Source organism: Terrapene carolina, unplaced genomic scaffold, assembly GCF_002925995.2.
Source record: "Terrapene carolina triunguis isolate 2854851 unplaced genomic scaffold, T_m_triunguis-2.0 Scaffold67, whole genome shotgun sequence".
Classification (NCBI taxonomy): domain Eukaryota; kingdom Metazoa; phylum Chordata; order Testudines; family Emydidae; genus Terrapene; species Terrapene triunguis.
In genome coordinates this window covers 26,910,359-26,937,649 of record NW_020664418.1, presented here as the reverse complement: position 1 = coordinate 26,937,649, position 27,291 = coordinate 26,910,359, and the positions used below count along the sequence as shown (strand labels likewise).

General features: G+C 39.4%; 1 protein-coding gene across 1 annotated transcript in view; it reads right to left on the bottom strand.

Moving 5' to 3' along the window:
- Nucleotides 1-404: 404 nt before the first annotated feature.
- Nucleotides 405-27,291, bottom strand: part of ZNF280D (zinc finger protein 280D) — an 81,336-nt gene continuing 54,449 nt past the window's right edge. The window contains exons 13-20 of the mRNA XM_024204951.3: nucleotides 26,871-27,124; nucleotides 25,454-25,594; nucleotides 23,401-23,463; nucleotides 22,619-22,737; nucleotides 19,830-19,866; nucleotides 11,271-11,316; nucleotides 8,194-8,249; nucleotides 405-2,602 (exon numbers count right to left, since the gene is read on the bottom strand). Of these exons, the coding sequence (XP_024060719.2) occupies nucleotides 1,963-2,602; nucleotides 8,194-8,249; nucleotides 11,271-11,316; nucleotides 19,830-19,866; nucleotides 22,619-22,737; nucleotides 23,401-23,463; nucleotides 25,454-25,594; nucleotides 26,871-27,124 (1,356 nt within the window). The 3' untranslated portion in view covers nucleotides 405-1,962. The remainder of the gene's footprint in view (nucleotides 2,603-8,193; nucleotides 8,250-11,270; nucleotides 11,317-19,829; nucleotides 19,867-22,618; nucleotides 22,738-23,400; nucleotides 23,464-25,453; nucleotides 25,595-26,870; nucleotides 27,125-27,291) is intronic.

The following is a 27,291-nucleotide window of genomic DNA, read 5'->3' as shown; positions in this document are numbered from 1 at the left end:
ACAATTTTGGAATGCTGGAGATTGGAAATACTGTTTATATTTAAATAGCACCAAGAGAACTCGATAATCTAAGATAGCATCCTTACTTGTGAGCTGGCTGGTTTTGAGCTTTCTCAGTCACAGCAAGACTACTGTTTCTAAGGGTACATCTACACTACCCGCCGATCGATCTATCGGGGATCGATTTATCGCGTCTAGTGTAGACACAATAAATCAATCCCCGATCGCTCTGCCGTCAACCCCGCGCCGTGAGGACGTGAGGTAAGTCGACCTAAGATACATCGACTTTAGCTACGCTATTCTGAAGTCGCATATCTTAGGTCGATCTCCACACACCCCCGCCCCCCAGTGTAGACCAGGCCTAACTGAGAAATTAACAAGGCCCAGGCTGCTAAATCAATGTACTTATTTAAACCCTTGCCAGTCCTGGCTAATGCTACGTTGTGAGGCAATGGAATTTCCTCACAGGAGCCTGTTTGGGTACTGTTGGCCCAGCAGAGTTCCTCCTCAAACTTCAAAGTAGCAGCATATCCTGTTCCAATATATTGAAACAGGAATAATGTGTATGTATAGGCACTTGCTCATTAAATTTCAAAACACTTAAAATATTTCTCAACTCACTAATTTTAAGATGAAATCAAACAAGAATAGATGATAGCTTTTGGAACCTGCAACTAAATGTTTAAAGAAACTGAAAGACTATTTACAAACAAATTAATTACCTGAAAAGTAAAATTATTCACGAAGACAAATATTGTTGCAAATATTTACTCAAAAAAGTAATATTTACAGCAGTGTTTTAATAGCTATTCAAAACATTTAACATTCATTAAAAACAAAACTGAAAGAGTCAAATGCACATTGTAAAGGATTCAAATGGAGCATTTTAATGAAGTTTTGTTAATATTTCAAAGCAAGCTACTGTTAATCATATTATGCATTCCTATACCTAGCTGCTAACTACATAGCAAAAAAACAAAACAAAAAAACCCGCCCCAAAATCGTTTCAGCAGCCATCTTCTTGTATATAAGTTAGACTACAAAAAGTCCTGAAATCAAATTATACATCTCTGCTTTATATGCCCTTGAGTCTTTTTTGTAACAGTTAGCAAGCAGCAGCTGCAAAATGGCAGAATACATGCCTGTCTGTTTCCAGTTCATTTTTTAAAAACAGTTTCTGCATTAAACCGTACTTTGGTTTCACTTGAAGACCATTCATATGGGTCTATCACTAATAAAAAATCATTAAAATAACTGTAATGGCCTAACAGCTACAGTACTTTGAGCAGTATTGCCTTACTTTATACAACTAGTACGTCAGGTAAATCTGCACAGCTTGCACACTGAGAAATCTCACATATATGTATTTATATTGTAATTTCCACTTTCACTGAAAGTTTAAGGTAAGCTTACAACCTGGCAAGATTACACCTGTACAGAGGTGCATAGATTCATTTAGTTCTGTTTACATGCTTTGACAGACAGGAATGTGACATCAAATCCAAAGTAGGTTTCTATTTATCCAAACTGTCAATTGGCGAATGCACCATTGTTGTGAGCATGCTCTATTTCAGCAGTCAGTTTACTTAATCCTTGTGATTCTAAGATTTCCACATGGAGACTATCTTTACACACAACAACAATCTCAATCTTTTGCTCTTGGGTAACAAACCACTTTATTGTAGGCAACATCATTGTGAAAATGATTTTTTTTCCATTTTCAAGTGCCAGACTCATAAAACATATCCTCTTCCTATCTCTTGGAGATATATGCCAATGTGCTATTCTTTGTAATATTTTGTTACTAAACTGCTTTCTTCATATACAACATCTACCCTTTTATTTTTCTGTCTTAATACTCTGAATTGGCATCAATAAGCATACCCATCAGGAATGGTCCATGGTGTTCTTACCATAATTTATACAGCATGCTACTTTATACTGAATGAAGTTAGTTTAATTTCAGCTTGCTTCATTCTCATCTGTCTGGTTTACAGTTGTCTCCATTCTGCTAGGACTGCTTCCTTTAGGAATGTCATCTGTTCGTTCAGAAACTAGTTCAGCTTTCTTTGATGAAGGTGCAACATTACCTTTTTGAAGGATCTCAGTAGCTTCATGCTCAAGTACCTCTGATGGAGTCAAAGGCTCCAAATGAATACTGCCTTGCTCGCTAATGTCAGAACTAACAGATTCAGGTTCATCTCTTTTTCTCAAAAACTGCTCAAAACTAACATCTTCACCCAATGTCAGTTTTAAGTCCTTTGTGTTCAAAGCTGCAAGCCTAGTTTCATCCAAGCTACCTTCTTTAGTCTGGTCATTCAAGATAGCATTCTCTGCACTTTGGCAAATTTTCAATTCAGTTTCATTACAAATATGTTTTTTTTGTTTCTCCTCTATGACTTGATCATTATTATCTGAAACACAACATACTGTTGTCTCACATGACGAGTTTCTCGAATAGTTGTCCTGGAGTACTAGATTGGAGTCATTTTCCATATTTGATGATGTACTTTCTTCACTCTTTTCAACTGATGAGCTATTGTTAGTTGGATTTCCATTGCATTCTTTTTTTGTTTCCTCTGAAGAGTCATTTGCTTGTCTGCTGGGAAAAAAATATCCACTTATTTCTCAGCCATCATAACAAATGTTTTAACATATGGGTCTACTCTGCAAAGTGACTAAAAATGTCACTGTAGAGTTCCATACTTGTCATCTCTTACTGACCTTCATATCAAGTAGAAAGTGCCCCCACAACTGCTAGCCCTGCAAACTCAGCCTTGCATCTAACAGCTGAGTTCTTTCCTTCCTTCAAATCATTGCCAGTAATAAAGATCTTTCAGGTCAAATTAGGCCCTTAGCTGTACCTGTGCAACACAATGGTTTTTCAAATTATACTCTCAGTGACACCTATCATCACATTATCTAAACTGGACTGATGCAGGCATAACTGATTGGAATTTAGTAAATAATTCTGTAGATGATGCAAAAGAAATAGAATCCAGTTCACTCCATCTTAGTCTGATTGGCTCTGTGGTGTTAATAGGAATACAAAGCAATAAAAACTTGTTTTTGTCATTAAAGTGAGCTGCTTTGAATCTGAATTCACACAAGGAGCAGACCTACTGAGCAGAAAAGGTGGCATGTTTTATATCACTTTTCACAGTAAAACTGTATTTTAAATTAAAAGAAAGGTACTGAATTATCTAAGTCAAGTCAAGGAAAACCTTTCCATAAAAGTCTGTTTAGCTATTTATGCTAAAGGGACAATATTGGAACAAGAACAAATGGATATAAACTGGTCACAAACTAATTCAGGGTGGAAATTAGAAGACGGTTTCTAACCATCAGATGTTCTGGAACAGCCTCCAATAGGAAAGTGGGGGCAAGCAACTTAAGTAGTTTTAAGAGAACTGGACAAATTTATGAGTGCTATTGTGTAATAGGGTTGCTTGTGATGGGGAAAGGCGGGGGGAGCAGGGCTCAACTGTTGCAGGGTTCACTTCTGGTTTACTTGTTATGTTCCTAAAAATTCATGCTTCATGTTTCAGCCAGCCACCAGCAGGGGTCATGAAAGTATTCCCTCTCAAAGTATTCTGGGAGGTTGTTTTTTTTCCCTATCTCCTTCCTCTGAAGCATCAGGAATGGCTGCCGCTGGAAATAGAACATTGGATGAGGTGGGCCTGGGCTTTAAGGTGGCACCAAGCATTATCTTTGTCTGGTGCTTGGATAGCTGATTCTTGCTCACGTTCTCAGGGTCTAACTGATCACCATACACAGGGTTGGGATGGAATTTCCTGCCCAAGTCAGATCAGCAATGATCTTGGATTTTTTTCACCTGCCTCTGCAGAGTGAAAGTGTGAGTAACTTGCAAGGATTATCTGGGTATATCTCATTTAATCATTTCCCTGCCATTGCAGGGGCCTCAACCATTGGTGCCACCTTGGTCACCCCTATTCTCTGCCTCAGGCGCATAATATTTTAGTCTCTTATGGGTCTAATTTGGTTTGGGCTCATTTCCACTGTTGGGTTTAATGTGCGAGTGGTAGGTGGTGTTGGTGGCCTGTGGTATACAGGAGGACAGAACAGATGACCTAGTAGTCCCTTCTGCCCTTAAAACTCTATGACTCCATAATAAAATCCAAGCCATAACATAGATAAGGTTTATATACAAAGTTGATATTGGCTGCACCTTGTATTACTGTATCTTTTTTAAAAATCAGATGCACTGCTCTAAAATAGCCAGGGAAATCAATATTCCCCAAATAAAAACTGAATTACATACTCAGAACTCAACATGTACATACAAAACCCTCAAATCTAAAACTTAAATTGAAAACAATCCCTGAACTCTGATATACAGCCAAGAGATGTGTGAAGGAGAATAAGAGGGATTTTGGGGGGATGGTGGGTGAGGAGGGGATTCTGATTAAAAGCTGCAGTATTATTCTAGCCCAGATATTACTTATTACAAAATTGAGAAGTTGCTCTGCTTTCAAGTTTTACTTTCACTTAAGAAGCTACACCAGGAATATTTATTAAAAAAACAAAAGCAAAGTGAACTTTCTTGTGCAGGATATAAAACTGATAAGAATTCAGCAACCAATGATATTTATCCAGACACTAGAAACAGCAGAGCCAGTTGTAATGTAAGCATCCCAACACTGCCACACCAATGTGTTTCACTCATACTCTGGAGGGATTCATTCAGAAGCCGCCCATTAAAACCCTTCCTCCACTGAGATTGCCAACAAAGGTTAAATTTATATTTCATTTTTATAAAATGCACCGTAACATGTCTAAACCTCTACATAAAAAATGTAACATAGAATTTTTGCTTATTGTTTAAGAACCTTCAAGGAAAGGACCTTCTCCCAAACAAGTAAATTCCTACCCTACCCCAACTCTTCCAGGAAAGATTTGAGAAAACAGGTTTGCATGAGCTAGTGGATGCAACATGTTCCAGAGTTAAGGACTCTACATTCAGAATATCATATCATCTGTGTCTTGATGCTTAAAATCTAGGGTTTCTTAGGATGATTGCTCCAGTTGACCTTGACCACGCTGCTGGAACAAGAAAAGAAAGATTGTCTTTCAGATAATCAAGACTTAAGTCATGTACAGGTTTACAGATTGAAGTTAATGCCTATGACAGTTCCTGGAGAAATGGTGTAATATATTTGCTATAGTTAATACTGCCTAACAAGCTAGCACCCTCATTCTGGACCAGCTGTAGCTACAAAGTGACGAAAAAAGATACTCCATACTGATCCACCTGGGATTCCAAGAGCACGCAGGAGTATAAGAACAGGTCCAAAGTGAGAACCTCTTAAAATGTGAATATACCCTCAATAAAATGGGCAAGACCAATCACTCCAAGCTCTCAAAATCTCACATATCCCTCAAGCATCAAATTCTCCACCTTTTCCAGACTGAACCCCTATGAATTTGTTTTCATCCAAGCTCAATTTTGGCCAGGCACTGGAAAGCAGCCTATGCATCACTTGATACTGATGAAGAAATGGATAAAACTGTGTGCCATCAGCACACTGACAAATTTATATATCCTACCACTAGTTTATTTATACATGTTGAACTGAAGGGTATAAGATTAACAATAATTTTGCAAATTCACTCAAAAAGACCTCTTGCAGCAAAGGCATTTAGTTACCCAAAACAAATGGTGACCTCTCAGATAAAAAGACATACAATGCCTCTAAAGCAATACCATCTACCTTCACCAAGGATTGCAGATGTGTCAACAAAACCTAGTGGTTTGTGACAAATTAAGACATCGAGTCAAAAATACTATTTGGTATTGAGAAATAAATATGAAAAATTGTCATTTTGTTAGTAAGGCTGTGGCTGAAAAAGAATAGCCTTCTTCAAGGAATGAAACACCAACACTCCTGTGAAATATTCCTGTAAGCTAACTATTTTGACAAATGTGCATGTAAAGAAACAGCTAACTGTCGATGTGAGGAAAAAAGAGGAAAAACTGCAATCTTCCAGAGAGAAGGAAGGTTTTGAGTAAATACAGTTAGCCAGCTGGCTACTGTACAATGAAAACAAGTATTCACTTCCTGGAGTTGTATGCTTGCATAACCCTTCGTGTCCAGATGAGAATACCAAGAACGCACTATGGTAATGAGCAAGTTGACATGTGGCCCTAAAGTAGCCAGATTTGACAGAAGAGGAATCCAAAATCAGGGGCTAACCTAAGACATAAGTTAAAGAGCCACTGAGAGGCTAAGACTAATAGCTTAGAGAAACAGAGTTACAGAACTCTAGAAATTTGAAGTGTTGTTGTTGTTTTTAAATCTCTTGTAATTTTAAGGATTTGGGTCTCGCTAGGGGATACTAGGGAAACAACCCTACATATACTTGCTTTTTGAAACATTTATGAGTTCATTTGATCTTCTCTTTGTTTTATTTAGAACATTTGGGGATTTTTCATTTTCTGGGAAGATTCCTATAGTCTGTCCCAAGGAAAGGTAAACAACCCTCTTGTTTGAGAGAAGAGATATAACAAGGGAATGGGTTTTATGGTCATGCTTGAGTTCTCACTCAAAAGCCTGAGCATGGAGCCATGTTAAAACTTTTGCTGAATTGTGAAACATGGGAAAAAACTAGACCATTGATGAGTCTGAGAGAGCAAGGTGACTTGAGCAATGGTATCAAGGCTGCTGATGAAACTAAAAAGGATCAATATGGACTCCTGACAACTGCCAATCACCAGGAGGATATTGTCAACAAACAAAACTAGTCAATGCTATGTTATATCTTGGCTTAAATCAAACAGAGATCAACAAATTTGGAGGATTAAAAAATGATTGATACCAGAGGTACTTTGCCCCAGTTTTCTATATTTAAAAAAAATACAATCATAGTGGTGGTTTTCATCATGTTAAGATCTGTGCACTAGGAACTAGACGGACTCAACCAACTCATTTCCTCTAGGCCACTGAACTATTTTCAACTTGAATAGATGTGTCATTACAAAGCAGAAATTTGCAACAAATACAGATGGGGAGGCAGGGAGAAGCTAGTAAATATGATACACAATTGTCTAATGTACCAAGATTAGAATGATTTACTACTGCCTTGAGCTGGATTTGAACCAATGATCTAGCAAAGGAGAGGCTTTGTAGTCATTGCTAAACCTGAGCCATCCAATTCCCATTATTAAGCAAGCATTTTAAGTGAAAGTAAAATTTCAGAGTATCAGACATACTTCAGAAGTGGTCTTTGGTATGACCAGAGGAGGGAAAAGCAAGGGAGAACATTTTATGTATGGTAAAGTAATTGTCAGGCTTTTGTATTAAAGCTTACGGTACATACAGGCTTTAAAAAACAAGACATTACAAATGTGTACGAATATAGAATAATATAATTAAGGTAGAAATTTGTGGCAAACAACTTTTAAGGACTACTTCAGGACCATGGTTTTGTAAATTAATAACTGCAATAGGCCACTTCAGGATGATAATTTTGGTGTAATAATTCACATTTTGTACAAATAATTGAACTTTTCCAACAACCTTTTGCCCAGATCAAAATGTACATTATTTCACAACTCATGTAAAGTTTTACTGATTCACAGATTTTTATGTAACCAGTCTGAATTAATATTAGCAATGTGTGTGTATTGCTGTATGTTACAATTAATTACCCAACAAGTTCACATATATTGCTTCACAAAAAACCTCCACATTTTGAAGAGTATCTTTTCACAAGTATGAAAATATGTTTTTAAGAAGCCATACTGATGTTTTTTAAAACATTTGTTATTTAATTACAGTGCATGTTCCCCAATTTTACCCCTCTACTTTTCCCCCTGAAAATACCCTTACTATTCAGATTCATTAATATAATAAATAATCCTTCTTTTCAGTATTTTGTACATGTCTTTTGGTGGAATTATTTTTTGAATGTTGACTGTATGTTTACAAATATTAAGGCTTTAAAATTTGTAACAAATACACAAATTTTGGAGCCCGACAGCCCAAGTTCCACATATCTTGTTGAGTAAATACACAACATCTGCTATTTAAAAATTACTTTCTACCATACAAAAATTAACAGTATGCAAATACTAGTTAAAATATTTTCTCCCAATTACCTGAGAAATAACACAGCACATGTGTTATTTTATGTACTTGAATTTCAAGAGATGCAGCTGTTCCTTATATTTACCTTTCAAAAGTCGATGTTTCTGTTTTTCCTTCAGGCAAACTAGGTCTTGAATTTTGCTGTAATAATTAATGATATTTTTTTATTTTACATCCATGACCAACTGATTATACTGCAGTGCAGCAGAAAGAATTTTACACTGTTATTTCCCCAGATCTGCAAGTTAGTAGAGATCCAGTGGATAGCTTAGTACAGACACTTGCAACCAGTCTTCCAAGTTAAGAAAACGTAGATCACATTTTTAGCACACATTTCTGTGACCCTTATTCATATACGTAGACCCACTCACATCTCACTTGAGTAGGGTCTGCAGAACTGAGTCCCCACAGTTGTTCATTTGGAGGAAGAATATCAAGACTGAACTACAGATTTGTTGACCATCAGTGGAAGACAAAAGTGAAGTTAATGCAATTTAAAGTATTACACAGGACTTCCTGGCCAGTATCTATTGGAGATGTATTAGATAAGGAAGACTGACATACAAATTTGTCTCATATAAAACTGTAAGGCTCTGGTTGTAAGTGCTTAGTGTGATAGCTTTATAGGAGAACAAATTGTCCACTATCATAACTCAATAGGATAAGTGATTTTTCAGCACTGGAAGGCATAATAAAAATGATCTAATTCTTTCATGTATAAAATAACTAATTGTAAAAAAGTAAAAGAGTGCTCCAATGATGGTATTTGGAAATGGCCAAAGTAGTCTAATAAAAGCATCTGCCATAATGCAGACCCTTAGGCCCATGCAAAGCCCCATTGAAGTCAATGAAGGGTCAGGGCCTAAAATGACAAAATTAGGCAATTTAACTCATAATGGTCACTGTTCAAAATTATAAATGGATTTTGAATTTAAAATGAAAAATTGTTAATGTGTAATGTTCAAAAAAGTATCCTAAATTTCTATTATTCGTACTGAGTGTTTTTAGTCAAATCGTTTTTTCTTTTTTGTTTTCGTATTGTATACTACTCATATATATATGTAACATACAATACATATGATATATGGGGATCTGTGACTCTGCTACAATGAGACCAAATTCTACAGCAAACATCTTCAAATTCCATGGCAATGTTAATCTGTTCTAAATAGCCTTCATTCTGATCCCTTCACTCATATAAAAAAACAAAACAAAACCACACAATGATGGCTCATACTCACTGACCTAAAATTATTTCCAACAAAGATTATCTTCAACTATGGATTTTTCACTATGTCCTGCAGGTGACTTGGCTCCACTCTCCATGCCTCGGATCCCATGATGATGTACAGCTGGCCTGCTACAGAACCTCCTTCCCCACCCATGTCTACCTAGGAAGGGGTGAGCTTATAGATAACTTCAGCAACTCATCTCCCTATGATGTTCTCAAGGCAACCTAGCTGGCCAGCCTATGCTTTTGGTTCCCCAAGATACAGGCTGTAAATTAGACTCCAGCTCTGGTCTCTGACCCCATTATCTAATATTATCAAAAGAGCAGAAAGCATGCACTATAACCCAGTTAACTCCTCCTGACAGGGAAAAACTAGAGAGCAAAATACAGCTGCAGTCAGATCCAGGCAGAGCAAGTATAAGAAACAAAATGTTGAGCACCTGGCTGCAGCAAAATTTAAAACATTTCATGCCATTGGGGAAAAATAACCAATTCCACAGCTATAGAATCAGAATTCAAGAGGCCCCGACAAAGCTGAAGGGGCAGGTCATATCTCTGAGGGCTGCTTCAGGCTCTCTGCAAACCTCAAAGAAATGGTCTGCACTTTGTTCATATTTTCAGTGTAATGCATCTTCTGCAATCTTCGCCTGGAAGTTGAAGCTAGACAGTCAGACTGGAAATAAGGTGTAAATTTTTAACAGTGAAGGTAACCACTGGAACAATTTACCAAGGGTCATGGTGGATTCTACATCACTGGCACTTTTAAAATCTAGATTGGATGTTTTTCTAAAATATATGCTCTAGGAATTAATTTGGGGAAGTTCTATGGTCTGTACTATACAGGAGGTCAGACTAGATGATCACAGTGGTCCATTCTGGCTTTGGAATCTATGGAAAAAATCATAAGGGCTAGAAATTTAATTTTTGTTTTTAAATGAAAGCAGAGGTTCTAGAGCACAATTCTGCAGGGCAATTGGGTGAATTCCACAGCAAATTCCACGCTGCTGAATCCTGGAATACATGAGGCCCCATTATACACATGTAAAATACATTCTTAATATTCTGTATCAACAATATTTAATGAAAACATACAAAGAAAACGCTGGAGAACCTTAAGAGAGGCACATTTCTGTCCCCAGACCCAGTAGATCTACTACGGTTCTGTAGGAAACAAGTACTAATTACAAACAGGGTCTGTGCCAGGTCCTAGGCCTTTCCCTCCACCCACTGGAAGAGTGGGGTTTCTGTAACTGCAGATTCTCTTTTCTGAAGAGTCTCAACAAGGCAAGCGGGAGAACAATGTCCATTATTCCACCAAGTATGCCCACTACTCTGCAAATCCCAACCCACAGGAGAACGTTCTGCAGGGTGTTAAGGGAGTGAGAGTGGGTGGTATGAGAATGTATGTGATAGACTCCAACTACCCCCTTCCACATAGAGCAGGGCAGAGCTGTGAGCAGATCTGGGAAAAGCAGTCTAGACTAGCAAAGGAATGACTGAAGTTTTTTTTTTTTTTTTTTTTTTAAACAACATTTTTAGTTTTAACTATGCCAAAGAGTGCAATTTTTTTTAAAAAGTCACTTTCTCACTTCTATTAAGTCTAGGCAGTATACATAGGGCAACTAACAATGGCTTCATTAGATTGGCATTTCACTCCAATCAGTATATGAATGCCAATTGGAAGTTTCTAGATATAGCAAATTTAAAGGACATTGAATGGAGGGACATTTTAGTTATGTCATTTGAAAACAGATGACAATGCAGGACAAGGCTTGATTCTTCAAAACAAATGTGTCTCCTGGACATACTAACCTTATTATACAGCAGTGCATACATATGTATTTAAGTAGTATCTTCCCAGTTGGTTAACCATTATAGACATTCAAAAATATTTTGTATGCAGACATTTTTAGACTATAATAAAATATTACCTCAGACTCTGAAATCTCCACCAGAGAGAGAGAAGTTGCCTTTAACCTAGTGAATAACGAATTAAGATTCAGAGTTTTCATACTGTACTATTAATATTAAAAATAAAGGTGAAAATAGGACAAATATTATACTGACAGTAAGAAAAATACCATAGCAACTTGAAATCTATTTTTATAGTTAAAATGGATCTGAGTTGGCTTAAAATCTATTTCATATTTTAACATCTCAAAACATTTATTGTATACATGTAGTAAGTTGTACATAAACTTGTTTCGTGTGACCCTTTCCCATTTATTTCATTGATGGAAAAAAGGAAAGTAATAATCTCACAGAACTTCAAGAAATACTGTTCTGCTAATAGTTGCTGTAAGTCTATTTGATGATAGATGATGCATCTTTCCCACGATCAACCTCTCAAACTATGACCGAATCACCGTTTTAACCAAATAAATTCCTAAGATTTATATATAAAAGTAGCTATATTTTACAAAGTTAAAACATGTTTCTCTCATACAGCTACACAATGACATTAAAGAGAAACATTCCTACAACAAAATTGTTGCATATGTCTTTCTTAAATTGTATAATTTATTGCATCCAATAGCTCAGAATAAAGTTTTTTTTGGAATGTTGTAAAACGTTGAAACTGACCTTCAACTATCACTTAGAGGATATTCTTCCCCAAAAATATCTTCACAAGCACAATCCATACAATAGATAGCTACAAATTATTTAAATTTATTGACTTCTAAACCCACATTAATTAAACAGCTTATCACAACATCACCCTGATTGATTTTCTGTGTTTATATGAGAAAATGCTACTGCAGAGGGAGCAAGAAGTACATATGTCCTGTAAAACCTTGTTAAGTCATCAGTTTTAATATAAAATCTAACCTTTCAAAGGCTTTTTGTTTTAGAAATTGCTTGTGGCCATATCTTCTTTGTTGATGCTGCATTAAAGTCAATTTTAATCAGCTGACGTATGGTGCTGTTTCTATCAGACCTGAGTAGTAATGTTATTAATCATGAATTAAATTATTCATGACCTCAGTGAGGCTTAATGACTGCTTCTACAATGTGCGATATACCTTGCATAAGAAACAGTAATTTAAATTTTATGAAAAACAGATAACACCAGCACTATGACTGATGTCATTTAGCCTAATTGCATTCTACTATTGACTAATACAAGAAAAAACAGTGTTAATAAACACCATTTCAATAATCTTTAAACATTCTCAATGGACACATCATAAAACTTATGTTTATTAATAACAACACCTTGGTAGGTATTAATAATGACTTTGCTAGTATTATGCAAACCCATTTATGATTATTTATTACATCCTGATTTATGATATAGAATGTGGCATATATATATTCAAGGGGACCAAAGATCATATTATTTTTTGTAGCACTTAGCATTATATTAATGTAAAACTAATTAACAATGAGAAAAACAGAGTAAATCAAGTGTTAAAATTGTGTACGATAAATGACGCACTAAAACCACTCTTTTCAGTCAGGGATTTAGAATACTCTGAAGTATTTAATCATGAGTAGGAACACCAATAAAAAATGAAGTGGCATCTCTCTACTACTTGGCTCAGGTTCATTGCTTTAATGATTTCTATGCAGAAAATATAATAAATGTGTTTTTAATAATGATTTATCTAAAGCACAGACAATAGTTAGAAAAAAGTGGTCAAAAGGCCAGACCAATTTAAATACCACCAAGATATAGTTGTTGATTCTCTTCTGAGTGGAGTCAGTGGGGGTTCTGCCACTAATTTCAATACTTGTTTACAGTATCTTTATTCCCTACTATATCAAACTCCTTAAAGACTAACAGATTTATTTGGGCATAAGCTTTCGTGGGTAAAAAACCCACTGCGGGTGCGGTGCTGTGGCGGGGTCCTGGAGCGAGACGACGAAGGGGAATGGCATCGATGTTCGTGTCGCGAGTGGCTACGGTAGCCCCTGGGAGACGAAGACCTTCGGTATCATCTGTCTCGGTCTCGATGGGGCCTGCTCCTCGAGGCGGAGCGGTGCCTGGAGCCCCTATCAGTCAAAACCCAGCCAGACAACCTGGTGGGGGTTGACGGTGACCGGTGTGGACTATGCACAGGATGGTGACTGGATGGCGAATGGCATCAGGAACATTCCCTCGACCGCAAACGGTACTGAGCCGGGGGTGACTGCGGAGATCCCAGCGACAGTTTGACTCTGGACCGTGGAGCCAGCGTTGGTGGTGCCCCCGGTACTGGCATAGGCATAACGTCCCAAGCCGTTTGCAGGGCCTCCGGCGTGGAGGGCATCTGGACATCTGGGGAAGCCTGCTCCGAATGGGCTGGGCTACTCCGCTCGACCTGAGTCGGAGGCCTGGAGGCCGATAAGGACCGAGGACTGCCCAACATGGGCCTAGCCTCTCCCTCGGTTTTGCTCCGGTGCCGCAGCGGAGAAGGCCTCTTCTGAGCCTTCTTGGCGTGCCCCGCGGACTGGGAGCGGTGCCGACTGGTAGATGGCACCGAAGGGTCGCCGCGCACCAACACCGCGGTATCCGGTGCCGACTTGGGGAGTGGCGTGCCGGAGTCGGGGTCAATGCTGACTCCATCAGGTTAGCCCAGAGCCGAATGTCTCTTTCTCTCTTGGTCCTAGGCTTGAAAGACCTGAAAATCTTGCAGCAATCGCTGAGATGGGTTTCACCCAGACAGCGTAAACAGTCTGTGTGCGGATCACTCACTGGCATCGGTCGTCTACAAGTGTCGTACAACTTAAAACCCGGGGCACGGGGCATGCCCATGGCACGGGCTCACTAAACTAAACTAAACTAATCTAACTACTTCAAAGGACAGTTACCTGTTCCATAACTGGTGTTCTTCAAGATGTGTTGCTCCTGTCTATTCTACAGTAGGTGTGCGTGCTCGCCACGTGCACCGGTGCCGGAAGTTTTTCCCTTAGCAGCATCCATAGTGGGGGAGCACCGCTGTGACCCCTGGAGTGGCGCCAACATATCGCGCCATAAAGGGGGCTGCGTGATAGCCACCCTCAGTTCCTTCTTGCCAGACAACTCCGACAGAGGGGAAGGAGGGTGGGACGTGGAATAGACAGGAGCAACACATCTCAAAGAACACCAGTTATGGAACAGGTAACTGTCCTTTCTTCTTCGAGTGATTGCTCCTGTGTATTCCACAGTAGGTGACTCCAAGCTATACCTGACGGAGGTGGGTAGGAGCTCTAAATGATAAAGGTTAAGGGTTACCCAGGCGGAGCACCGCCCTACCAAACCCGGTGGCGTCCCTTGCTTGGGAGACGATCGCATAGTGCGATGCAAAAGTATGGACAGAGGACCATGTAGCAGCCTTGCAGATGTCCTGAACAGGGACATAAGCCACATAGGCTGCTGACGAGGCCTGGGCTCTCGTCAAATGCGCCTTAACAATAGGAGGCAGGGGAACCCTTGCCAGGTCGTAATAGGTGCGAATGCACGAGGTGATCCAGTGGGAGATCCGCTGGGTGGAAACTGATTGCCCCCTCATGCGCTCGGCCGTAGCAACGAAAAGCTGAGGGGATTTCCGGAATGGCCTTGTTTGATCTAAGTAAAAGGCCAGCGCTCTACGCACATCTAGCATGTGTAGGCGTCGTTCCTCATTGGAGGAATGGGGCTTAGGACACAGGACTGGCAGGAAAATGTCCTGGTCCATATGAAACACTGAGACAACCTTCGGCAGGAAGGCCGGGTGCGGGCGAAGCTGGACCTTCCCCTTATGGAAGACAGTGTATGGGGGATCCGAGGTCAGCGCCCTAAGCTCCGAAACCCTGTGGGCTGAGGTGATAGCCACTAAAAACGCCACTTTCTCAGATAAGTGGGACCAGGAGCAAGTGGCCAAGGGCTCAAAGGGAGGTCCCGTGAGGCGTGACAGCACCAGGTTCAGGTCCCAAGGAGGAACTGGGAGTCTAGCATAAGGGAACGCTCTGTCCAAACCCTTTAAAAACCTGGAAGTCGTGTGGTGGGAGAACACTGACTGTCCCGCCACCCGAAATGGCCGCCAGGTGCACCCTGATCGAGGAGGGAGCCAGCCCTTGGGTCCTAAGGGACAGAAGGTAGTCCAGGACCAGCTGGAGCGTAGCGGACGCGGGGGAGGAACCTCTCTCCCTCGCCCATGAGGAGAACCGATACCACTTAGCCAGGTAGGCCCTCCGTGTGGACGGCTTCCTGCTTTCAAGCAGGACCCGTCTAACAGCCTCGGTACACCTCCCCTCCTCCGCATCTAGCCACAGAACAGCCATGCTGTCAAGTGGAGCGGGGCCAGGTTGAGATGGAGGAGACGACCTCCCTCCTGGGAGAGGAGGTCCGGGCGGAGCGGCAGCCTGCGACGGGGGGCCGCCAATAATTGCAGTAAGGCCCCGTACCAATGTTGACGGGCCCAATCTGGGGCTATCAGGATAATTCTCACCCCGTCTGACTTCACCTTCTGTAGGACCCTGCCTATTGCGCGCCGAGGACGCAGTGCCCGGTCGGCTCGACGCGCTGGTGCCGGGGCCAACGCCGACTCCATTAGGAGAGCTCGGAGTCGGATCTCACGCTCCTTCTTTGTTCGCGGCTTGAAGGAGCGGCAAATTTTACACTTCTCACTAATGTGAGCCTCGCCCAGACAGCAAAGACACTGAGTGTGTGGATCGCTTCTGGGCACAGAATTGCAACAAGAGTCGCACGACTTGAAGCCTGGGCCACGGGGCATGCCCCGAGCCTGGCACTAACAGAGAAAACTTCAACAAGTAACTTCAGTGAAAGCTGGATACCACAAAGGCTAGAAATGCTGCAGCAAAGCTGGAGCACAAAGTTCCGACTACCTTCACTGGCGGCAAGAAGGAACTGAGGGTGGAGGGAGCACGCAGCTCCCTTTATGGCGCGGTATGTCGGCGCCACTCCAGGGGTCACAGCGGTGCTCCCCCACTACGGATGCTGCTAAGGGAAAAACTTCCGGCACCGGTGCACGTGGCAAGCACGCACACCTACTGTGGAATACACAGGAGCAATCACTCGAAGAACTACAGGTACTACTACACCGAACGAACAAGAGTTCTGGAGGAAAGCTGCAGACAAGCTGGAGCAGAGCAGTTCCGAAGCACCTTCACTGGTGGCAAGAAGGAACTGAGGGTGGGGGGAGCGCGCAGCGCCCCTTATACTGCACCATGCAGACGCCACTCTAGGGGTCTCTAGGGGCGCTCCCCTACGGGTACTGCTAGGGGAAAAACTTCCGGCACCGGTGCACGTGGTGAGCACACACACCTATTGTGGAATACACATGAGCAATCACTCAAAGAATAGGGAAATACAACCTAGACAGAGCTACTATATGGTGGGTGCATAACTGGTTGGAAAACTGTTCCCTGAGAGTAGTCATCAATGGTTCACAGTCAAACTGGAAGTGCATATCGAGTGGGGTCCCACAGGGATCAGTTCTAGGTCTAATCTGTTCAATATCTTTATCAATGATTTAGATAATGGCATAAAGAGTACACTTATAAAGTTTGCAGATGATACCAAGCTGGGAGGGGTCGCAAGTACTTTGGAGGATAGGATTAAAATTCAAAATGATCTGGACAAACTAGACAAATGCTCTGAAGTAAATAGGATGAAATTCAATAAGGACAAATGCAAAGTACTCCACTTAGGAAGGAACAATCAGTTGCACTCATACAAAATGGGAAGTGACTGCCTAGGAAGGAGCACTGCAGAAAGGGATCTGGGGGTCATAGTGGATCACAAGGTAAATACCAGTCAACAGTGTAAAGAAAAAGAAACTGTTGCAAAAAAAGAAACATCATTCTAGGATGTATTAGCAGGAGTGTTGTAAGCAAGACACGAGAAGTAATTCTTCCGCTCTATTCCACGCTGATTAGGTCTCAACTGCAGTATTGTGTCCAGGTCTACGCACCACATTTCAGGCAAGATGTGGACAAATTGGAGAAAATCCAGAGAAGAGCAACAAAAATGATTAAAGGTCTAGAAAACATGACCTATGATGGAAGATTGAAAAAAACTGGGTTTGTTTAATCTGGAGAAGAGAAGAGAAGATAGAGGGGACATGATAACAGTTTTCAAGTAAATAAAAGGCTGTCACAAGGACAAGGGAGATAAATTGTTCTCATTAATCTCTGAAGATAGGACAAGAAGCAATGGGCTTAAATTGCAGCAAAGACGCTTTAGGATGGATATTAGGAAAAACTTCCTGTCAGGGTAGTTAACCATTGGAATAAATTGCCTAGGGAGGTTATAGAATCTCCATCATTGGAGATTTTTAAGAGCAGGTTAGACAAACACCTGTCAGGGATGGTCTAGATAATACTTAGTCCTGCCATGAGTGGAGGGGACTGGACTAGATGAACTCTTGAGGTCCCTTCCAGTCTGATGTTTCTATAATATTAAAGATTTAATCCGTGAACACTAAACAAGAAACCTAAAGAAAATACTACTATGTGATGTTTCCAATAATTTGAAGAAATGTAGTATCAATCTTAAATCTTTTAGGGCCAAATGCACAAGTATGTTTTGACAGCTTTAAGCCATTCTCCTGAAAAACTCATGAAGAAGTGTTCTCTTCAAAATGGCCACTATCTCACTGTTCCCAACTGAAGAGAAACCCAGCTCCCCCTCTAGGAATCTGTCAGTTTCCTGTGCTCTCAAGAGGTAAATAGGAGCACTGCAAGGAGCAACTGAGTGCAGATACAGGCCTATGGCCCAAGTCCCACTGAAAACAACAAGAGATGATGGCTATTTTGAGAGATGACTGTTCTTTGTGGACTTCTCTGAAGATTAACAGTGGTTGAAGAATAAAAAAGAAACTTTCAGTTATGAAGCAGCAAAGAATGGCCACTAATTCTAAAAAGAAAATTCTTCTAATGAAGCCTAGTCATAAGATTCTATTGAGTTTTAACTATATGGGAAATTTGAAGAGTCTGTTTTATTCGTTATTAAGATCATCAGGCATTACAAAAAAGGTTTTGCCAGGGGGTGCAAAGTTTCTTAAAGGTCCCATTTTAAAATTAATTTAACTCAAACTAATTAATGGATTTATTTGTAAATCCTCAGAACCTTCTTTACTCAAGAAGTGGTGTAATTTGGGGGAGGATGTGCTGTAATTTTCATACATAACTAAAAGAGTGAATCCCTGCTTTCAGTGCAAAACTTAACTTAATCTTAACTATATTATCTCTACAACATACAATAGATACTGAAATACACTTCTCTAATTGCAAAAAAGTACACACACACACACACAGAGGAAATATATGTTATAACTGAATTTTAGCTTTATTTTGTATTTGAAAACCTACAAAAAATGTATTTATTGTGATTATTTCCAGAAACAGGGAATGAGCATCATACCCTACCAGAGCATGGGATTTTTTTTTTTTAAATTACAAATGTATACAGCCTCTTGTATACCAAATTACACTCAAACAAAGCCAGCCACTTTGATCAAAAAAGTGTCATGTCTCACACACACTGGTTCTGCAGACTAATGTCTACACTACTCAACTTGTCCAACTATTGGCCAGCTTTCAGAAGGCTGGCGTTAATATTATTATTATAGGAGCTTTTGTGATGGCGCTGTTAAACAATAATAGAATAACAACAGAATAATAATAGAACAATAATAGAATACCATGTAAGTTCATGTAAGTTCAACTTTCATGATAAAGAGATTGCACTACAGTACTTGTATGAGGTGAATTGAAAAATACTATTTCTTTTATCATTTCTACAGTGCAAATATTTGTAATAAAAATAATAATATAAAATGAGCATTGTACACTTTGTATTCTGTGTTGTAATAGAAATCAATATATTTGAAAATGTAGAAAAACATCCAAAAATATTTAATAAATATCCATTGGTATTCTATTGTTTAACAGTGAGATTAATCAAGATTAATTTTTTTAATTGCGATTAGTTTTTTGAGTTAATCACGTGAGTTAACTGCGATTAATCAACAACCCTAAAAAAAGTAATTTATTTTCTTTGCACACCTAAGAAAATCAGTGACAAAAGCACACATCTTTATCATATAAATTACCTCAGGTTCATTCTAAATGTCATATAACTAAATCCTCATTTGTTTAGTTCAGATAAAACCACAATCTTCACTGTAAACAACAAAGAACATTAAAGATTCATTAAACAGTGTTGATATTAGAAATGGGTTCAAGCAGGGTTCAGATTCAGATTAGTTTAGGCTTCAGTTCAGGATTGATCAGTGCCAAAATCTCTCAGATAATCTAACAATTTTTGCAAAATTGGACAAAAATCTTGAAAGCAGTATTCATTAGAGATTTTGTCTAAGGACAAACCATACCTGGATAATAGGTCCTCTCCAGTTAGGATACAACCCAGAACTAAAACTATGCAGACAAGCAGAGAGCTAGGAATATTTATCCACGCACCTCAAATACGAAGGAGCTCATATTCATAGTGCAACTTTTGATCATATCTAGTTATACAAATTAAGTTAACTACATTTTAGAGGTTAACAAAAATAAAAACTTACTCAGAAATGTGTTCAGCAGCAGGGCAAGCTAGGGAAACTGGAATTAAAAATAAAGGATTAATTCTATATTAAAAAATACACCTTGAAATATCATCATGAAAGATCATCCATTTCATCCTTACCCATAACAATTTTACATTCAACAACAACACTTTGTCCAAGCCATGGGTACTAGGGTAGCTCCCCAATATTACAACCTTTTCATTGTCCATCTTGAAGAAGAATTTCTGGACAAATGTACCTCAAAACTAGTGATATACTTGAAATATATCAATGGTATTTTCATCCTCTGGACAGTTGACCTAAACTCCCTCACTGATTTCCACCACAACTTTAATAACCCCCACCCACCCATTAAACTCTCTCTAAAACACTTCCACACTAGCGTCAACTTCCTGGACACCATGATCAGCTTCAACGTTGGAACTCTACAGACAATTTATAAAAACAAACAAACCTGGATCACCACACCTACTTTCATAGATCCAGTAACCACCTCAAACACACCAAGATATCAGTTATTGACAGCCAGGTGCTCAAATACCACAGAATACAATAGAAAAAAGTCTGGGATATACACCTTAACACACTTAAAAATGGCTTCACCAAACAAGGACACTCCACCAGAGAAGTAGATTGCGTCATGGAATGGGCCATCCAAATACCCCAAGAGAACCTGCTTCAATACAGAAATACTCCCCCGCTTCTCCCCCCGACTGCACACCCCTAGTTGTCACCTACCACCCTCACTGGAACCCATTATGGGGTATCATCAAACAATTACAACCCATACTCGATGGGGACGACATCCTGGAAGAAATCTTCCTGAACTCCCTCATCTGACCTTCAAACAACTCCCCCAACCTTTCCAAGCTCATCATCAGAAGCAAGCTCCCCAGAGACCAGGACATACCAACTCCAAGCACCACCAGATCTTGCCAGCATAACAGATGCAAAATCTGTAAACATATCCCCATTACTAGGATGATCAACACTTCCCACAACACACCTTTCCAGATCCATGGGTCCTACATATGCCTATCACAACATGCGGCGTACATCATCCAGTGCACTAAATGCCTAACAATAACTTCATGAATGAAAGCAGACAATCACTACATTCTCAAGTGAACTCACTCAGAAAAATGATAAGACAAAAACACCATATCACTTGTGTGTAAACACTGTTCACAAAATGATCTCTCTGTGGATGAGAACTGAGGTCAGCTATAAAGTACTCCTGGGGGAATTCTGCACCACTGCACATGCGCAGAACTTATGTCCCCTGCAGATTTCTTTGCTTCCCCACAGAAAAATGACTTTCTGATGGGAAGCATGTTATCCTCCCCAGCATTACGTTTTGGGGGCCCAGGGCAGCCAGCAGAGAGGTAAATCACTGCGGGGCAGAAGGCAGGACTGGGGAAGACCTGGCTAGTGGCTCCTACCGTGCATCAGTCTCTGCTGTTGGTTCTGGCTGGGCAGGGGAGGACAGGACTTCCTCTTCCCTTGCACAGCATCCGTGGCTGGGTCAGACCCACCCCCAGATTTCGCCCCTGGCTGAAGGAATCTCTGAAAACTCCCACCCCCATCCCCCACTTACTGCACCCATCACTCCTCAGCTGCAGGGGGAGGGATTCCTGTACAGGGAGCTGCTCCCCCATCCGCCCAACCCCTGTGCATCCAGACCCACTCATACCCAGACCCTCACACCGAGCCTCACCCCCCTGCACTCAGAAGCCCCCCACCCGATGAGCCCCACTGCCCCTGCACCTGGACCACCCCACCGAGCCCCAACTGGACCCCCCACACCCAGACCCCACCCCCCCACTGAGCCCCAACCACCTGGACCCCCTGCAGAGTCCCATTACCGTTGTATCCAGAACCCCCCTCAAGAAGCCCCTATGCATCCAGATCCCCCCTGCACCCGGATCCCCCACTGAGCTGCCCACACCCAGATTGCCCCACACAGAACCCTCTTGATCCACACTTGGATCCTGCTTTGCTGAGGCTGCATGCCCACACCTGGTGCACCTAGCACAGAGGGTAGGGCCCTGGGGTGTTTCTGGGGCAGGCCCAGTCCTTGCACTGTGTCAGGGTTGGGTGCAGCCTCATTGCTGAGTCCGTGTCCCGGGGGGAGCTGCACCATGATCTCCCACCTCTGTGCAGCCAGTGGCCTGTGCTCCCCAATGCCATGCTGGAGCCTCCACATTTATTTGAAAAATAAAATGTGCAGAATTTTAAAATACTGTGCGCAGAATTTTTATTTTTTTGGCACAGAATGCCTTCAGGAGTAACAAAGGAAACGTGCACAACACCTTCAAAAGATGAGCCTTGGAGCTTAAATTCATAACTTTGCTAAACACTAAAAATCATGGACCGAAGAAAGGCACCTGGCTTTATGGCTTATTACAACAATCTATAACCCACTAACCACAACCCCATTCCCTTCCATTACTGGAAAGGTGTTAATGGACCACTTCACCTTGAACAACACATATTTCAAGGGACTAACTATTTACGCTAAACAATCTGTTCCACCTTGTATTTAGCTGTGACACTCTGAATACATTTCAAAGATCTGAAGAAGAGCTACATGTAAGCTTGAATGCTTGTCATTGTCACCAACAGAAGTTGGTCCAATAAATGATATCACTTCACCCAACTTATCATGAAAGATTAGCATTCATTTTGGGATGTAACTCCACAAGAACCACCAATAATGTGGTAGACTAAAATACTATATTATTAATATTCAATATATAAAAATAAAATATACTACATGTACTTACCATTCTCTATAACAACTTGACAAGTATGAGTATGTCTTTCACTCAAATGTGTGGCCATCTTATCTAAGCCAGAAACATCAGTTAGGAAATCACAATTAAGACACACTACAGTAACACCCCTAAAAAGGGAGAGAAAAAAAGAAAAAAAAATGTTAAAAGAGTGAGTAGTACAAGGCTATGAAAGATTGTCTTCTACTTGTGGCATATAAATTTGAGACTATGTGAAGATCCAATGAAAATACAATGTACATGTATGTAATGTTTATGTAAATCATCATCATTTTTTTGTGCACTTAAGTATTTATTATTTGCATTAAGGTAGCATGTAGGAGCCCTAGTCATATACCAGGACCCCACTGTGCTCAGCACTGTACAAACATAATAAAAAGAAAGTCAAAGAAGTATTACCCATTATTAGCACTTTTACTTTAGCATTCCAAGCATTATAGATAGCAGGTGCGTGAGAGGAAGTTCTTCTTTTGAAAATTTGGCAGGGATGGGGAATAAGGGTGGAAGAGACATGTAGACAGTTGCTTTATTTATCTGCAGCTACATTAAACATTATTAGTTCTCCCACAAGCAGCTTCACTTCCCCTGCATAAACATTTTCACTTCCATGCTACTTCCAACTTGTGGCAACCCACAAGATCAAGAGTTCCAAAGTTTGAACCTCAAATACAGGCCTTATATATAATATCAACTAAGCGACTAGACAGGTATAAGAGTGTATATTAAAAAAAGAATGAAACAAAGAATAATTTGCAACTGAAAATAAGAGTTACCTCAGTTCTTCTGAATGCTTCTTATAGATCCAAAATCTTTTACTTGGACGAGCACTATGAAAACTACAGAGAAGAAAATATAATTTAAACTATTTTTCTATATAGAGGGCAAGTCTTTTTGAGTGTAGTATTCCACATAACTACACTGTAAATGGTACTGCAAGTTGCCTGTGGCAAGACATGAAAATAAAGGCCTTTTATTGTCTGTCCATGTACTGTTCTAAGGTAGTAAATTTGGTACATAAAGAGTTTACAGGTTCATGCATCTCATTCCCTGTTCAAAATACTGAAATACTACACCACCATCTTTAAAACATCACTAGTTGTTATATATTTTCAGGATTAGACTACCAGTTAAATAAGTATATCTTTATCCGTTTCCATTTAGTAAACTTTTAAGTACTTTCTGAGGAATGTGATTTTTGGAGAAAAACATTTCAGTCATGATTAGCTGAAGTACTATGAAGTTTAATTTTCAGGATACAATCACTTACTATTATAATATGGCAATAGCATTGCATTGTCTTTGAATAAGTAGTTTGAATTTTTGTGTTTGGACATAAACAAGTAGTAAGTCATTTGTGAAAATAGATAAAACAGCCTAAGAATATATTCTCAACTTCTAAAGGTTTAACTATTATTTTGATGTTTTACAGTAATTACAATAAGCTATATGTTTGTTCTCAGTATCAGTATTTCAGTTTGCTCCGGCTCCACTATGTTTTGGAAACAAGGCATCATTTATGGACAATACTCAATAGGTTTAAACAACAGTTTAATAAATGTGTATATATGAGATCTGTCTTAATATATAAGACAAACTAAAGCCACAAGATAGCTATACAGCTGCTGGTTGCTAGCATAGAAGGTTCTCCTATTAACTAACTAGAAACCAGCAAGTTTGTAACATGATACATCACTTCATCCAAAAACTCAAATGGACACTGAAACCACAACATGTCTGTGTGTGTATGTAAGCACAGGCATGTCTACATACATACACACAAAATGCTAAAACATTAAGATTGCGAAGTCAAGCACTCAGTTAGAAAATGCCAGAATTTAAAGTTGCCTAGGAAACCTTAACTAATTCTGATTGTGCGTATGCATTATATAGTCCTTAATTATATGATCACTTTTTTTTCACAGGACCCCTGCCTCATTCAGTGCACAGACTGAACAGTGCTCATTTAATGAGCAGCTATTCGACATTTTGATTTACCCTCATTGTATGTGAGGTCCCATACCTTACTTACTGCACCACTATTCAAACACTCCACTAAATACAGAATTATTAATTTTCTCATGGGCTTTTCTATCACGATCATCACTGTAGTATCTGACTGTTTCACAAACATCAATGAATTTATCTTCACATTACCCCTGTGAGATAAGGCAGCATTATTTTACAGATGCAGAACTGAGGCACAGAGAGAATAGGGTCAAAAAAGTATCCACTAATTTTGGGTGGCCAATTTTAGACACTTACAGCCTGATTTTTCAGAGAACGTCTCATTATATAGCACTGTGTATGTTTAAAGCACAGATCCCATAGACTTCAGTTGTAGCTGTGACTGAACTGCCCTTCTACAATTCAAACATTAGGGTCTCAAGGTGGGTGGCTAGAAAATGAGGAACAAATGATTACTGATCACCTCTGAAAAATTTGGTTTAAGTTACTTGCCCAGCCTCACATAAGAATTCTGTGGCAGAGATAGAGGCAGGGATAGAACCCAGTTCTCCAGGGTGTCATTTCACTGCCTCAACCACAAAATCATTTTTTCTCTTCCTGCAATACCATGCCTCACTCTATACGCAGGGTCCTGCTTATAGTCTGAGTTGTCTTTTTATAGCAAGTACCAGTGCAGTGGATTTAGCCACACATCTGTCATTAACATTGCTTTGAAAATCTAAGCCTATAGTTTTCCTCAGTCCTATGAAACAAATACAAGATACAGCTCACAGAAACAGTTAACATAAATTATATATAGGTTAAAGAAAAATATTTTATAATAACCATGACTATAATTATAAAAATTTGAACAGTTCTCACCTCATCATATGATTCACATAGGCTTTGCTACAGCTAGTATTGTATCTGCATAAGCTGCAATGGACATATGCTGGAAAGTGACTTGCAAAATCTTTTATTTCTGAGTAACATTCAATGCATTTATGAACTCCCAAACGATACCTAATAGTAATACAAATGAACCAGATACTGTTAGTGTTAATATATTAAGGGGACATAATATATTTAAAAGGTCTTATTTTAAAGCAACAGCATTGGTTTGACTAGTAAAAAGAGGGTCTTTTTAACAATGTGTTGACTGACTAATGATTTTAAACACCACTTAGTACCTAGCGTAGACAGGTACTTTTTTAAACACCTTTTTAAAATGTTAGCTGGTCATGGTAGAGCCTATATACAAAGTACTGTTTAAATTCATATTAGCTCATACTTCTTAAAAAACACTCAAGAAATTTCCCCCCCTCTAATTACAGTGTCATTCTGATCTTAAAACTTACTAAAAGGTTATCTGCAAAGGACTTTTACATAAGTTATTTGCCTGCTTTTTGCTTCTCCTCTGAGATGTCTTCCCAACCCATCCACCCCCAAAATACCCCACAAACTTTACAGAAAAATTAAATGAAGAAAGTTAAGTCTGGTCCTCCCTAATTTTGTTGGAGGCCCAGTTGGATGTCCTGAAGCATATTTATTGTGAGGTTTAGTACCTCAATTGAAGAAGCAGGATTGTTAATCTTTAACAAAGGCATTCTGTATCCAAAATGTTATTCATTGAAGTTAAATAGCTATTAAAAAAAGTTTTATACAATCAAACTAAAGATCCTCTCTCTTCTCAATAGCTTAGCTTTCAATCTCTTGACTCTTCTGGAACAATTTCATTACATCTCCAGTCACCAGAGTGCCTTCTAGGACAGACAAGACCTGAATTCCTAATTTTAAAAATAAACAGGAAAAACAAACAAACAAAACCTTAAAAACCCTACAAACAAAATGATTTCTTTGTAACCTCATAAAGAAGCTAAAATGAACACAAGCACAGCTATATTTCCCTTTGCAAGTCATCTTTAGTAGACTCTACCTGGAGACTCAATATTTCAACAAAACATGATTTTGTACAGTGACCCAGTGAAAAGTCTAAATTTTGTAGGAAATTAGTACTTTTCACATCATCTGTCCTGCTCATCCATTGCCAGGAAGTCTGTTGCTAAAAAAACAACAAATCACATGGGGAAGAATAAAGATAAAAATAATATCAAGATATTGGTATGCAAATATCAAGATACTAGCGTCTTTCTTATGAACCTGCTCTTCCTGCCAAACTCAACCATGTCTCCAATCCCCTGTGTTCCAATAAGCTTTATCTTCATAAACTGATCTTTAACTACTTTTTGTAAGTATGTTCAAAATATACTTTAGAACAGTATTAACTGAAAGATTTTACCTTAGATTATGCAATGCTGTATTGGCAACTTTTTTTTTTTTTTTGCTGCTGCTGCTGCTGCTGCTAGTAAATGTGTTTTGCTTCTTCTGTATAGTTGATGATTTTAATTTTGATTTATTTGTATTAGATTTGTTGTGATTTTTAGTGTTTATATTTTTAGTTTTGGGAGATAACTGAAATGTGGAGGTGCTTGTGCTAAAAGATGTGGCAGATGTTCCAGATTGAAGAGGTCCAACAGAAGCTCGAATAGTAACCTAGGAACATGAAATAATATGGGCACTTTATTTTTATAACACTGTAAAAATTAATAACACCAATTAGAGAGTTATATTTAAATTTTTGAAACCCCTATTCCTATAACTTAGGCAAAGCTTTCATTTGCCTTGTATATTTTGTTCATATCCCTGTTGTATAAAACAAA